Source organism: Nerophis lumbriciformis, linkage group LG21 (genome assembly GCF_033978685.3).
Source record: "Nerophis lumbriciformis linkage group LG21, RoL_Nlum_v2.1, whole genome shotgun sequence".
Lineage (NCBI taxonomy): Eukaryota > Metazoa > Chordata > Actinopteri > Syngnathiformes > Syngnathidae > Nerophis > Nerophis lumbriciformis.
The window spans coordinates 5,608,701-5,624,294 of NC_084568.2; the positions used below are offsets into that span (position 1 = coordinate 5,608,701).

Consider the following 15,594-nt stretch of genomic DNA (forward strand, 5'->3'; position numbering starts at 1 on the left):
TAATTGTATGTTTTCTTCTCATTCAATACTTTTTTAAAAGTGCATGACTTCAGGGCAGGCCTGGGCAATCATTTTGACTTGGGAGGCCAAATTTAGAGAAAAAAAATAATGTGTCTGGCGGCCGGTAACACTAATACAAAACCTCACATTAATGTCTGATTGAATGCTAAAAATGTTATGACAGACCGCCTTAAAAAAATGTAATGTAATAAATTTTTTTTACTGAATGAGACACCCAGAATGTATATGAAAAAATGTGGGGTTTACAATATTAACTACGAACGATAAAACACTGAATATTGACAACATATGAACGTCACACCCCCTCTTGATCGACATATTTTACATGAACGTGAAGGGTAAAAAAAAAACCACTTACAATCTGATACATCTTATATATCACTAAGCTTTAGAACTTGGTTGTAAAAATCTCCTTCCGAATCGGGCCCTCTCTGGAAACACTCTGTGGAAACGCTCCCCACCCACACTGCTTGGTGCCTTGTCTGAGCTGCTGTGACTTAGATTACCATAGTAACTAATTAGATTACCATAGTAACTAGTATATCATGCAAAAGCGCAGATTCCAACCATTGAAATACTTTGTATAGGTCATTTAAAAACATCACTGCACATCATAATGGCAGCTATACTTTACATCTTGAAGATCTAAAAAAAATTATTTGGGAATGTCCGGCAGGCCAGATTGAAAAGCTTAACAGGCCGCATGTGGACCCCAGGCTTTAATTTGCCCAGGTCTGCTCCATGGGGACTAAAATGACTCCCAAGCGGCGATGATCTTAGCGCAGTCACCGTACAAAAAAGGTTAACGATTAGTGTGCTGAAGATGAATAGGATTTGATGGTCAAAAGCTTTGGGGCACACCTCCTAATCAATTATTTAATCCATCAGTTTGTTTCTCTTGAATTGCTTCTTCTTCTTACCGAGACGTTTTGGACAATGACATGTATCCAAATCTGTGGGAACAGTTTGAGAAACGCCATTTCCTGGACCATATAAGCATGGTTCGTGTGGAGTTTGGTGTGGGAGAAATGAGCAATCCCCCACTTAACCACATTAGTTCTAAGATCAGTGGCCTTTGACCTCACACATGCACTTTAATGGATGACTGGACAATAATTTGAGTATACAGTATGTCATGCTTGATGATAAGCAGCACCTAATATTTGTCAGGGTTAAAGCCCCATTCATGCCTAGTTGATTCCTTCCAGGCATAACAAGCCCAAAAGGGTAGAGTGGTGCATTTAATGGGGCAATTAGCAACAAATGCCTCCCTAAAACACTGCAGCGGCACACTCCAGGGCTTCTCCTATCGACAAAATCTGCGAGTTAGACTCATTATCCCTCAGAACCCCCGCTGGCCGGAACACGTAGCTGTGCCCTAAAGCGGCGCGCAAGCTGAGAAAATCCCATCAAGTTCAGATTTGTTTGAAAGACATCTGGCATGGAGCTGCAGGCTAATGCCATCTGCCTGGTAATTTAAGCGCGGAAAGAAGTTCACCAGCATGTCAGACAACTTTGATGTCTTAAAAAACAACCAAATAAGCTAAATACTTTTTAAATTGTACTCTAATGCCAATGAATGTCCCGTCTTTTCGCAGAACCTAATGGCCAAAGCTCTGTACGACAACATGCCCGAGTCCCCAGAGGAGCTGGCCTTCCGGAAAGGGGACATCCTGACCGTGATCGAACAGAACACCGGCGGCCTGGAGGGTTGGTGGCTCTGCTCTCTGCACGGCCGCCAAGGCATCGCCCCCGGCAACCGTCTAAAGCTGCTCATCGGGCCCAAGTTCGAGGCCCAGTCGCCGGTCGCTGCCGCCGCTGCCCAGCCGAATTCCGGCTCGGGGGCTCAAGGCCTGTACCAGGTGCCGCCTTCCCTGCAGAGTCCTCAGCAGCAGAGCATCTACCAGGTGCCCTCGGCACAAGATGTCTACCAGGTCCCACCAAGGAGTACCCTAGCTGCCGATAACACACCGAGCAAGGTGAGGCACTCTAAACCAACTAGACTTTACAGTTCTCATCTTTCTTGTTTGTAAGATTTTTACTTCTGAAGATGCATTATACAATTGTTCCGGACTTATCCCACCCTTTTATCTGCGCTCGGATCAGGCACTGGAGCTCTCCCTAGTGGCTAAGTGGTAGGGAATTGTCCGGAACCCAAATCTGGCCAGCAATAAGAATGCCCCCAATAGACTCATTAAGAAACAATTCTGTCTCAATTGGCTCTAGACAACCATTAGCTTGCATATACACTAGGGCAGGACTATACAACTAGCAGCCCAGGGGCTAAATCCTGCCTGGCAATGACACCATACCGGCCCCAGAGTCATACTTGCCAACCCTCCCGGATTTTCCGGGAGACTCCCGAAATTCAGCGCCTCTTCTGAAAACCTCCCGGGACGAATTTTCTCCCGAAAATCTCCCGAAATTCAGGTGGAGCTGGAGGGGGCATGACCTGAGTCCGCTTTCCCACAATATAAAGAACGTCTACAGTAAAGCAGTCCGTCTGCCGTAAACAGCAATGTTGTGACACTCTTAAACAGGACAATACTGCCATCTAGTACATTCGATGAAAGCACTTTTGTGCGTGCCACACAGCAATGCATCATCAGAGAGGGTGTTCAGCATGGTTAGAAAGATAGTGACAGAGAATAGAACAAGGATGGACAATTCAACCCTTAACTCAACAATGAGTAGATGAGTGTTATGTGTGTGTATATGTGTAAATAAATGAACACTGAAATTCAAGTATTTCCCCCACCTCCCGAAATTGGAGGTCTCAAGGTTGGCAAGTATGCCCAGAGTTCAGTTCAAACATTTTTGCAGCACTTTTAAAAAAAAACACTATAGTGCGCCTGTTGTGTCGAGGAACTTGGACCATTGTAAACACATAGCATTACATTTTAACCTTGCTAGCAAACATAGAACACTGTGGTCTAGGGCTGCAGCTAACGATTATTTTTCTATCGATTAATCTATAGATTATTTTTTCGGTTAATCGGTTAATCTATAGATTATTTTTTTCGATTAATCTATAGATTATTTTTCCTCTTTACCGATTATTTTTTTTATTTAAAATGAAGAGGGAATAAATAAATGTAGGCCAGTTTTTTTTCAAAAGGCATGGCTTTTATTTACAAAAAAAAAAGTATGGCCACTCAGTCAACATTGACAACAACATGACAAAATATTCTGTAACAATGTAAACATTTAAAACTTTTAACATTTAACAAAATTAAAAGTAGCTTATTTGCTTTTTAATGTGCAAATATAAAAGTAAACATCCAGTGCAAATCTTAATATTCTGCAATAGTATAAGCATTTCAAAAGTAAAAGTATTGCTTATTTTGCTTTAAAATGTGCATAAATAAAGATAAACATCCAATACAAAAAAGTGCAAAACGGAAATATTCTGTAACAACAGTGTAAACATTTCAACAAAAGTAAAAGTATTGCTTATTTGCTAAAATGTGCAAAAATAAAGATAAACATCCAATACAAAAAAGTGCAAAACTAAATATTCTGTAACAACAGTGTAAACATTTCAACAAAAGTAAAAGTATTGCTTATTTTGCTTAATAACACAACAATGATGGTATGATTAAAGTGAAAGTTAATTGTTGGTTTGTACATAGTATATGTAACTGTTAATGTTGTAAAAGGTATTTGCACAACTAATTAACGTTAGCGTTTGTGACACGTCTTGTGCCGTGGGGTTCTTTCAGGACCGAAAGACTGAACGCCAGACGGCTTTGCCAGGTTTACAATCTTTTAATTTTACACAAAGTCTTTTCTCTTCCAACTCTTTTCTCTTTCTTTCCTCGCTTTTCGGCTCCTCTTCCTCGCTCGCTCGTCGTCCTCTGTCTCTGGCTCTCCTCCTCTCTCGCTCCACGTCAGCTTCACTTTGGCTCCTTCCAGTCTCTCTTCCCTCTCTCTCTGCTGCTCCCCTTTTCTTCAGCGAGAGGAGATTGGATGATCGTGCCCAGGTGCGCGATCCGCGTAGCTCCCGGCGCGCCCCGCCTCGCCGCTCGCTCGCCGGCCCCGCCTCTCCACAGCGTTAAAGAGGAGCGCGTCTTTGTAAACACTGAACAGGCACGCCAAACGCGCCTCTCAGAGCGAAACGGTGCTTTAGTTTATGAATTTACAACGCAGATACAAATGACACATTCATGTTTTTGTGTAATGATGACAACGTATACTCACGCGGACGATTGACTAGTTGATGGTGATGGCAAGAACGCTGTCGGTGTTTTCTTTTCAAATGTTCGTTCATAGCCGTTGTGCTGCTATGATAGGCCATTTCCGCTCGACACAGTGTGCATACAACAACATTAGGCCGTTTATTGAAATACTCCCACACGTTTGACGACTTTTGGCGTGCTTTTTTCCTTTCGCTCGCATCGTCTGCTTTGCGCTCCGCCATGACAGTAGTGTTACGTAAATATGCGACGCGTCGACGCACAAAAAATGGCGTCGACGTATTTACGTAACCAATGACGTCGACTACGTCGACGCGTCGTTTCAGCCTTACTGTGGTCTAAACTTGTGATTTACATAACTGAGGCATTCCTCAAGGCACCCCTTTAAGTCCTCTCCATTTTTGAGAGTTACAATGTGATTGATCATAATGTGATTTATATAACTAAGGTGTTGCTGTAGGTTGTTCACTTTAGATGCAGTCAGTAGTTATGTTTTTAATTATACTAGTAGTGTTCATCAATGTTCCATTTTAGGTCCACCTCTTTTTCATCATTTGGGCTATTCAACTAGTGGTCCGTGAGTACAGTTAAAAAAAAACTTGAGAGAGGCTCACACTTTTGCAGCTGTTTGTTAAAAACAGGAGAGTGATGTCATATAGATGATTTTTGAGAGCAGAGCGGTCCTCAAAAGAGATAGACAAAAAAACAAATGTCGACTGTAGAGGACGCTGGTTCTCCGGAATATACAAAATAAGACTAATAGCGAAGGGAGAAGTTTACTGTAAAATCTTGTTGTTTTAATGTTATTTTTGTTTGTTTTTTAATGTTTCAGTGTCTTACTGTATATGGAGAAAAACCGTACCAAAGTTGATTTTACAATTTTACAGTCTACAATTTGATTATTTTTTTTGAAATCATAAGTCAAGCAGATATTTAAGTACAGGATGTATCTTTATTTTAACAAAAAATATTTTTGGAATACATAATATAATATTTAGATTTTGATACTATTGAATTTTAGAAGATATGCAGTACATGATTTTTAATGTCAAAAGTATTAAGAAAAGATTAAGCATTTTATTAACGTATATTATTTCCAGGCTTTGACGGGCCACATAAAATAATGTGACGGGCCAGATTTGGCCCCCCGGCCTTGAGTTTGACACCTGTGCATTAGCATATGAAAAAATACGAATGAAAAAAGAGGGAAAACAAACATATTAAGTTAAAGTTAAAGTACCAATGATTGTCACACACACACACACACACACTCGGTGTGGCAAAATTATTCTCCGCATTTGACCCATCACCCTTGATCAACCCCTGGGAGGTGAGAGGAGCAGTGAGCAGCAGCGGTGGCCGCGCCCGGGAATCATTTTGGTGATTAGTGGACAACAATGCATTACTACACCTGTGAAATGCAAGAAAAAACATATTTTTGTACTTCCAAGATGACAGCAACTTGTGAAAACAAGTACAATAATGTCAAATATGATCTTTCAAAAAAGGGTAAGAAATTGTTGTTTTGACCCTTGAGAGCCATTACTTTGGGATCAGTGTTGCTTTTAAAATATCAAACGATGAGTGTGGCTTACATTGGCGCGTGTGTGTGTGTGTGTGTGTGTGTGTGTGTGTGTGTGTGTGTGTGTGTGTGTGTGTGTGTGTGTGTGTGTGTGTGTGTGTGTGTGTGTGTGTGTGTGTGTGTGTGTGTGTGTGTGTGTGTGTGGTGTATGTTGGCCCATCTCTGGCAACACACACACACACGGTAAATTCAAAAAAACGGACTTGCTTCAGCTGCACATTTCTTGTGCTGTAGTTGTATAAAATGTCTCAAAACGTCATCAGGAGTCCCGACACAACCTAAAAATGGAAGAAAAAAAAGGTTTTACGGAAAAAAATTTTTTGCTAAAATGTCGTAAGGGGGGACCCTTACGAAAAATTCAAAAAAACGGACTTGCTTCAGCAGCACATTTCTGGTGCTGTAGTTGTATGAAATGTCTCAAAACGTCATCAGGAGTCCCGACACAACCTAAAAATGGAAGAAAAAAAAGGTTTTACGGAAAAATTTTTTTGCTAAAATGTCGTAAGGGGGGACCTTTACGAAAAATTCAAAAAAACGGACTTGCTTCAGCAGCACATTTCTGGTGCTGTAGTTGTATAAAATGTCTCAAAACGTCATCAGGAGTCCCGACACAACCTAAAAATGGAAGAAAAAAAAGGTATTACGAAAAAAAAATGTTTGCTAAAATGTCGTAAGGGGGGACCCTTACGAAAAATTCAAAAAAACGGACTTGCTTCAGCTGCACATTTCTGGTGCTGTAGTTGTATAAAATGTCTCAAAACGTCACCAGGAGTCCCGACACAACCTAAAAATGGAAGAAAAAAAAGGTTTTACGAAAAAAAATTTTTTGCTAACATGTCGTAAGGGGGGACCCTTACGAAAAATTAAAAAAAACGGACTTGCTTCAGCAGCACATTTCTGGTGCTGTAGTTGTATAAAATGTCTCAAAACGTCATCAGGAGTCCCGACACAACCTAAAAATGGAAGAAAAAAAAGGTTTTACGGAAACATTTTTTTGCTAAAATGTCGTAAGGGGGGACCTTTACGAAAAATTCAAAAAAACGGACTTGCTTCAGCAGCTCATTTCTGGTGCTGTAGTTGTATAAAATGTCTCAAAACGTCATCAGGAGTCCAGACAGTACCTGAAAATGGAAGAAAAAAAAGGTTTTACGGAAAAAAAATTTTGCTAAAATATCGTAAGGGGGGACCCTTACGAAAAATTCAAAAAAACGGACTTGCTTCAGCAGCACATTTCTGGTGCTGTAGTTGTATAAAATGTCTCAAAACGTCATCAGGAGTCCCGACACAACCTAAAAATGGAAGAAAAAAATTGTTTTACGGAAACAATTTTTTGCTAAAATGTCGTAAGGGGGGACTCTTACGAAAAATTCAAAAAAACGGACTTGCTTCAGCAGCACATTTCTGGTGCTGTAGTTGTATAAAATGTCTCAAAACGTCATCAGGAGTCCAGACAGTACCTGAAAATGGAAGAAAAAAAAGGTTTTACGGAAATTTTTTTTTGCTAAAATATCGTAAGGGGGGACCCTTACGAAAAATTAAAAAAAACGGACTTGCTTCAGCAGCACATTTCTGGTGCTGTAGTTGTATAAAATGTCTCAAAACGTCATCAGGAGTCCCGACACAACCTAAAAATGGAAGAAAAAAATTGTTTTACGGAAACAATTTTTTGCTAAAATGTCGTAAGGGGGGACTCTTACGAAAAATTCAAAAAAACGGACTTGCTTCAGCAGCACATTTCTGGTGCTGTAGTTGTATAAAATGTCTCAAAACGTCATCAGGAGTCCCGACAACCTAAAAATGGAAGAAGAAAAAAAGGTTTTACGGAAAAAATGTTTGCTAAAATGTCGTAAGGGGGGACCCTTACGAAAAATTCAAAAAAACGGACTTGCTTCAGCAGCACATTTCTGGTGCTGTAGTTGTATAAAATGTCTCAAAACGTCATCAGGAGTCCCGACACAACCTAAAAATGGAAGAAAAAAAAGGTTTTACGGAAACATTTTTTTGCTAAAATGTCGTAAGGGGGGACCTTTACGAAAAATTCAAAAAAACGGACTTGCTTCAGCAGCTCATTTCTGGTGCTGTAGTTGTATAAAATGTCTCAAAACGTCATCAGGAGTCCAGACAGTACCTGAAAATGGAAGAAAAAAAAGGTTTTACGGAAAAAAAATTTTGCTAAAATATCGTAAGGGGGGACCCTTACGAAAAATTCAAAAAAACGGACTTGCTTCAGCAGCACATTTCTGGTGCTGTAGTTGTATAAAATGTCTCAAAACGTCATCAGGAGTCCCGACACAACCTAAAAATGGAAGAAAAAAATTGTTTTACGGAAACAATTTTTTGCTAAAATGTCGTAAGGGGGGACTCTTACGAAAAATTCAAAAAAACGGACTTGCTTCAGCAGCACATTTCTGGTGCTGTAGTTGTATAAAATGTCTCAAAACGTCATCAGGAGTCCAGACAGTACCTGAAAATGGAAGAAAAAAAAGGTTTTACGGAAATTTTTTTTTGCTAAAATATCGTAAGGGGGGACCCTTACGAAAAATTAAAAAAAACGGACTTGCTTCAGCAGCACATTTCTGGTGCTGTAGTTGTATAAAATGTCTCAAAACGTCATCAGGAGTCCCGACACAACCTAAAAATGGAAGAAAAAAATTGTTTTACGGAAACAATTTTTTGCTAAAATGTCGTAAGGGGGGACTCTTACGAAAAATTCAAAAAAACGGACTTGCTTCAGCAGCACATTTCTGGTGCTGTAGTTGTATAAAATGTCTCAAAATGTCAACAGGAGTCCCTACACAACCTAAAAATGGAAGAAGAAAAAAAGGTTTTACGGAAAAAATGTTTTGCTAAAATGTCGTAAGGGGGGATATATATGTATTCATATACATATATATGAAATACAGTTGCCATATGTGTGTGCATGCAATAGGACATGACATTTACACAATTGTGCTTGGCTCCCATCGTCGCGCCTCATAGAAGCCTTCGAGTTTGTGGGTCTGCAATGACAAATGTGGACAGGGTGTGCCTGGCCTGGTGTGTACCACAGAGCAAGGTAGTGTTTTTGTGCGAGGGCTCCCTTCTGGGCTTGAGCTGTTCATTGTGTGTAGCAGAGCCAGTCTAAGCCACAGAGGCTCACTGAATCAGGGCAGTGAAGGGAAAAGAAAACCTGCACAAAGCCATTTTTTGGTGGGGCCCAGCTGCATTAAAAATACTTTTTTTTTCTCCATTTAATTGTTGGGTTACGGCTCGCTTGCAAACACATAGTGATTAGCTTGGTCACTGACAATATAGCCACTATAGTTAGTCACAGCTATAGTTGCTTTTTTGCTGCGTTTTATGTATTTCACAACATGTAATTCATCTCATGCGACGTTCTAAAACTGTGTGTAAAAGCACACAAAGTGAAATGTTGTTAGCAATGCAGAAATAGACATTCAAAATGGAAAACTTGCCTCTGCTACCAAATTCATACCTGCCAACTACTCCGGTTTTCCCGTAATTAGTACGGTTTTCATCAACCTATTCCGGGTTACGGTTGCAGTGATAAAAAATACGGTTTTTCATTAATTAAAAAAAAAAAAATTTTTTTTAATTTTATTCACGAAATCGCGTAACAACAATGACAATCGACACTGCTTCCCGTAACTTCCTATCGAGCCATTCCGAATGCCATGCGCGAGGCTATTTATAGCACCGCTGCCAAGCACGAGGCACCTGTTGCCCATTGTTTCCAAACGAGCGAACGATCATGGAATCAGCCGGAGAAAAATAGCAAACGAGTCTTAAACCGAAAAGAAAACTGCAGTCATTCCGTGAAGAATATTCAAAAGCCTATCCGGGAATAATTATCCGTTCCAAAAAGGGTGAAAACTACGCGAATTGCACCTTGTGCAGACAAGATTTTTCGATCGGACACGGAGGAATTAGCGATGTAAAAGACCACGTTGGGACAAAAAAACACAAGTCTAATGCCGTTGCTAGCGATACAAGTGGAAAACTTCCAACGTTTTTCGGATTTTAGCCACAAAAAGGTAATTACACCAATGTTATCTATTGGAATTGTTTAGTACTGTTATACTGTTAAAAGTGTTTATACTATTTATGCTTTCAAGTCCAAGTTGAAGAAATCTTGTTAAATGTTGACAGCATAACTACCAAAATACAGAAGTATGTCCTTAATATTTTTGCAGTGCTATTTCTGTTGAAAAGTTCAAATGATTACATTAGAGATGTGATGTGCCACTTTTCAAGTGTCTGATGGCTTCAATTAATTTTCATGAATTTTTCATATTTTGAATTCTTTTGAAAGGCTTACAAAAAAACTACATTTGAATTGTAATTCCATGCTATTGACAGGACTATTAATTTTAATGAAGTTAGCTTACCATGTTTACAGTATGATAATTGTGATAGAAATGTGAATTTTAGGCACAGAATATTTTTTACAATTGAACAAGGCAGTAGATTATACAAGCTTGGACAGATTTTTTTTAATGGAATTGTTTAGTACTGTTTTAGCATTTGTTTACTGTAAAAAGTGTTTATACTGTTTATACTTTCAATGAACAAATTGAAGTCTTGTGAAAGGTTGACAGGATAACTGGCATTAACTGTCAAAATAATTTCAAACTATTGAAGTTAGCTTACAGAATAAACATGTCAATCAACCCATATGATTTTTGCTGTAATATTTTTGTTTTGAAAAGTCACTGTGACTGATAGAAAAGTGATGCTTTTAGCAACATTTTAACCTGTCTGAATGCTAATAATCATTTTGCGTCGGGGGGCGAAGCCTGAACCCCCCACCAGGACTTTGTCCTGGACCTACCGGGGCCTGTGGCCCCTGGACCCTGGCTACTAGGTTTTTCTGATTTCAAAAGTTGGCAGGTATGCAAATTGCTGCTATTTGCTTGTTGTAACACTCTTGAAATGAACCAAACTTACTTTTTAACTCCAAATCTGATAATACACATGTTGAATGGGTATTGGCCTATTTCTGGCAACTGTACTTCATTTTTGACTAAGACCTCAAACCAAAGATGACTTATTCGACAGGAGTTTCTAGCATAGAATTGGCAAACACATGAAATAGCCAGGCAGCACGGTGGAACAGGGGTTAGTGCATGTGCCTCACAATACGAAGGTCCTGAGTAGTCCTGAGTTCAATCCCGGGCTCGGGATCTTTCTGTGTGGAGTTTGCATGTTCTCCCCGTGACTGCGTGGGTTCCCTCCGTTCCCACCTCCAAAAACATGCACCTGGGGATAGGTTGATTGGCAACACTAAATTGGCCCTAGTGTGTGAATGTTGTCTGTCTGTCTGTGTTGGCCCTGCGATGAGGTGGCGACTTGTCCAGGGTGTACCCCGCCTTCCGCCCATGTGCAGCTGAGATAGGCTCCAGCGACCCCAAAAGGGACAAGCGGTAGAAAAATGAATGGATGAAATAGCCATTTTGCATTTATGCTAATTAGTGATGCTACAATAAACGGCATTATTGATAGCTGTTTAAATTAAAAGGATCGAAAAACTGTTATTGATAATTGCACTTTGATTAAAAAAAACACTTGTGCCATTTTGAATGCTAACATGAAAACAAGAGACATTGTCTTTCCTCATTAAGAAATGACATACCCCAATCTAAACTTATATAAACACATTTCTGTCTGAGGAACTAAACTATTCAATTTTGCACATTGAACTTACAAGCTGTGCTCTCTTCCAAAGGCGTGATCAATATATACTCAAATTATACAAGACAGAGGTGTTTTTACAGTGCGTTCAAGTACCACTGAACAGAGTAGGACGCCTCAACACCCGGCAACAATTTAAAAATAATTGATTTGTTTCACACTTTTCGTTTAAATAAATCTTAAAGTGCTACAGTATAAAACAAATATTAAAACGACAAAAGCTGAGCCATTAAAACAGATAAATACTAAGACTAAAACACTGAAGCATAAGAAAACATGCCAAATAGTGAGTTTCCTAACACTGGTTTTTATTACCGTATTTTCCGCACCATAAGGCGCCCTGGGTTATAAGCCGCGCCTTCAATGAACGGCCTATTTCAAAACTTTGTCCACCTATAAGCCGCCCCGTGTTGTAAGCCGCATCTAACTGCGCTAAAGGAATGTCAAAAAAACAGTCAAATAGGTCAGTCAAACTTTAATAATATATTAAAACCAGCGTGATGTGGGCGCGCATGGAGTCGTATATCAACATGGACGGAGCTGCGTGAAAAAAGCCACCCGGCCTCTTCGCGTAAACTTAAACTTACCTTAACCACTCGCTCATCTTTTCTTCATCCATCCCTTCGAGTTAGCTTTTATGATGACGCCGGCTGGAAAGGTCTCTTTTGGCAAGGTCTTCCTTTTGAATATCACCATGGGTGGAAGTTTCTGGCCATTAGCATGGCAAGCTAGAACCACAGTGAAGGATGACTTCTCATTCCCTGTGGTGCGAATATTCACCGTACGTGCTCCCGTTGTATCCACAGTGCGGTTCACAGGAATATCAGTTGCTGTGAAATAGTAATCCGTGTGCGGATGGAGAGATTGCGTCTTTTCATGAACCGGATACCTGTCGCTTAGTAGGAGCCATTTTGTGGTCTTTACAGATGTAAACACACAAAGGAAATGAAACGTACGGTATATCTGCGCGCTTTTTCTTCTTCTACGCGGGCGGGTGGTTGCTTACAGTAGAAGAAGAAGCGCTTCCTGTTCTATGGGGGCGGGTGCTTACCTTGGCGGTTGCTTGCGTAGAAGAAGAAGCGCTTCCTGTTCTACCGGGAAAAAAGATAGCGGCTGTTTACCGTAGTTACGAGACCGAAACTTTATGAAAATGAATCTTAATATTTATCCATATATAAAGCGCACCGGGTTATAAGGCGCACTGTCAGCTTTTGAGAAAATGTGTGGTTTTTAGGTGCGCCTTATAGTGCGGAAAATACGGTAGTTTAGGGTTTTTATTAAAGACATGCACCTGGGGATAGGTTGATTAGCAACACTAAATTGGCCCAAGTGTGTGAATGTGAGTGTGAATGTTGTCTATCTGTGTTGGCCCTGTGATGAGGTGGCAACTTGTCCAGGGTGTACCCCGCCTTCCGCCCGAATGCAGCTGAGATAGGCTCCAGCGACCCCAAAAGGGACAAGTGGTAGAAGATGGATGGTTTTTATTAATAACTTGGTCAAAAGATATCAATGTGAGAATACATTCAATAATACAGTGATAATAAACATGATCATTTTGGTCACAATACCTGGGATATGTAATTGTGTTAAAGAAAATGTACATTCCTAACACTAATATAATGTACATCAGGGGTGCTCACACTTTTTCTGCAGGCGAGCTACTTTTCAATTGATCAAGTCGTGGGGATCTACCTCATTCATATATATAATTTATATTTACTTATTTATTAAATATATGTTTTTGTTAATAAGTTAAAGGTGTTTAATGATAATGCAAGCATGTTTAACACATATAGTTAATATTGTTAAAAAATTAAAGGTGTTTAATGATAATACAAGTATGTTTAATACATATAGTTAATATTGTTAATAAATTAAAGGTGTTTAATGATAATACAAGTATGTTTAATACATATAGTTAATATTGTTAACAAGTTAAAGGTGTTTAAAGATAATGCAAGCATGTTTAATACATATAATTAATATTGTTAACAAGTTAAGGTGTTTAAAGATAATACAAGCATGTTTAACACATATAGATTCCTTTTTTTGATGAAGACAAGAATATAAGTTGGTGTATTACCTGATTGTGATGACTTGCATTGATTGGAATCAGACAGTGGTGCTAAAAACGTCCGCATTTTCAAATGGAGGAGAAAAAAGTCCTCCTTTCTGTCCAATACCACATGAAAGTGGTTGGTTTTTGGCATCTTATTTGTCCAGCTTCCGTACTCCTTTGTATACACTTTACAAGAAATACATTGTCGGCAAACTCCGTAGCTTGCTAGCTTGTGCACGCCAGCTTTCTGAGACTCGTTTTGTTAGCGCAACTGTGCAACTGTGCAGTCGGTCTTTGGAGTTTTGACGACAGGTACGGCGCCAGAGTCTGTTGAAATAAAGTGTTTCTCGCCTTCCAGTCGGTAATTTTAATGAGCTGGCAGCAGCCAGCGTCATCTCAGAAGACCCTCGGGTGCCGTGAATGTCAATCAAGTGACGAAAGTGACGTCATAGTGAAGATTTATGATCGCTCATTTTTAGGACTAATTTTTTTTAATGCCTGGCTGGTGATCGACTGACACACCCTCCGAGATCGACCGGTAGCTCGCGATCGACGTAATGAGCACCCCTGATGTACATTATAGCGATTTTATTTTATTTTATTATTTATTAATGATTTAAAATAATGATTTTAGTTCAACTTTTGTTATTTTGTGACGCAACTCCGCATTCACATTTAGCCTTTTTTGCAGGCTAGTGTTTTTTGTCAGTGATCAATACCGCGGTTGTCATAAATCATACTTGCCAACCCTCCCGAATTTTCCGGGAGACTCCCGAAATTCAGCGCCTCTCCCGAAAACCTCCCGGGACAAATATTCTCCCGAAAATCTCCCGATTTTCAGCCGGAGCTGGAGGCCACGCCCCCTCCAGCTCCATGAGGACAGCCTTTTTTCATGACGGGAGGACAACAGGGTGACAAGAACTAAATCATCCAGACTAGAGATAAATTGTATTATTATGTTTATCTTACCTAAAAATAAATATATTTATTAATTTATAAAAAAAACAACTAAATAAATGTTTACTATATTTTGCTAAAAACATCAAAATTAATTGTATTTTTATTTGGTTTTTATTACATCCAGCCCTATAATTATACATTAAAATAAACATAAATGAAATAATTAATTTTAAATGATCATAATAATTCATTTAAAATTACCATATTTAATTATTAAAATAATTGCTTGTTTATCAACAACTTTAGCATTTTATTAATTACATTTTGAAGCTCTCAGAAGCCAAGTTATGTTATATTCCTTAAGATTTATTTATGCAAGTTTGAAGTATCAATTATCTAAACACAGTTTTGTTTGCATATTTTCAGGATGTATATATATATATATATATATATATATATATATATATATATATATATATATATATATATATATATATATATATATATATATATATGTCTTAATAAGGTTATCCAAAAAATAGTGCTCGATACCGAGATTCTCATCTCCTGATGATTGAGGGAACCCCTCATGAAACAGGCCTGTAGAGATGAAGTAGTCTTGTGATTTTTTTCCCCACACATACATATATATATATATATATATATATATATATATATATATATATATATATATATATGTGTATATGTATATGTATGAAATACTTGACTTGGTGAATTCTAGCTGTCAATATACACCTCCCCTCTTAAACACGCCCCCCGCCCACAACCACGCCCCAGTCCCACCCCCGACCACGCCCCCCACCCCCCACCTCCCGAAATCGGAGGTCTCAAGGTTGGCATGTATGTCATAAATCAACGGCTGAAACAAGAGTTATGGTTTCTGGTTTTTGCTAATATGGTCCATTGTCCCGTTACATCGCATGCTCATTAGCGTTTGATGACATCAATGCATTTAATTTGCGTTCTACGCTGGTTGTTTGACAATGGATGCCATTGTCCTACTCTATGCAATTTCTAGGACGTATTCTTAGGTATTTGACTAAGTGTTAAACATTGGTCACACCTAGTTGCCATTTCTTTTGATGTCTCCACTTTACCAAAGGAATTTGATGAAAGCAGTGTGG

General features: G+C 39.1%; 1 protein-coding gene across 3 annotated transcripts in view; it reads left to right on the forward strand.

The window, feature by feature from the left end:
- Positions 1-15,594, forward strand: part of nedd9 (neural precursor cell expressed, developmentally down-regulated 9) — a 192,418-nt gene that overhangs the window by 124,311 nt on the left and 52,513 nt on the right. For all 3 annotated transcript variants that reach the window (XM_072915533.1, XM_072915532.1, XM_061983184.2), the window contains one exon: positions 1,620-2,000. In XM_072915533.1, the coding sequence (XP_072771634.1) occupies positions 1,620-2,000 (381 nt within the window). The remainder of the gene's footprint in view (positions 1-1,619; positions 2,001-15,594) is intronic.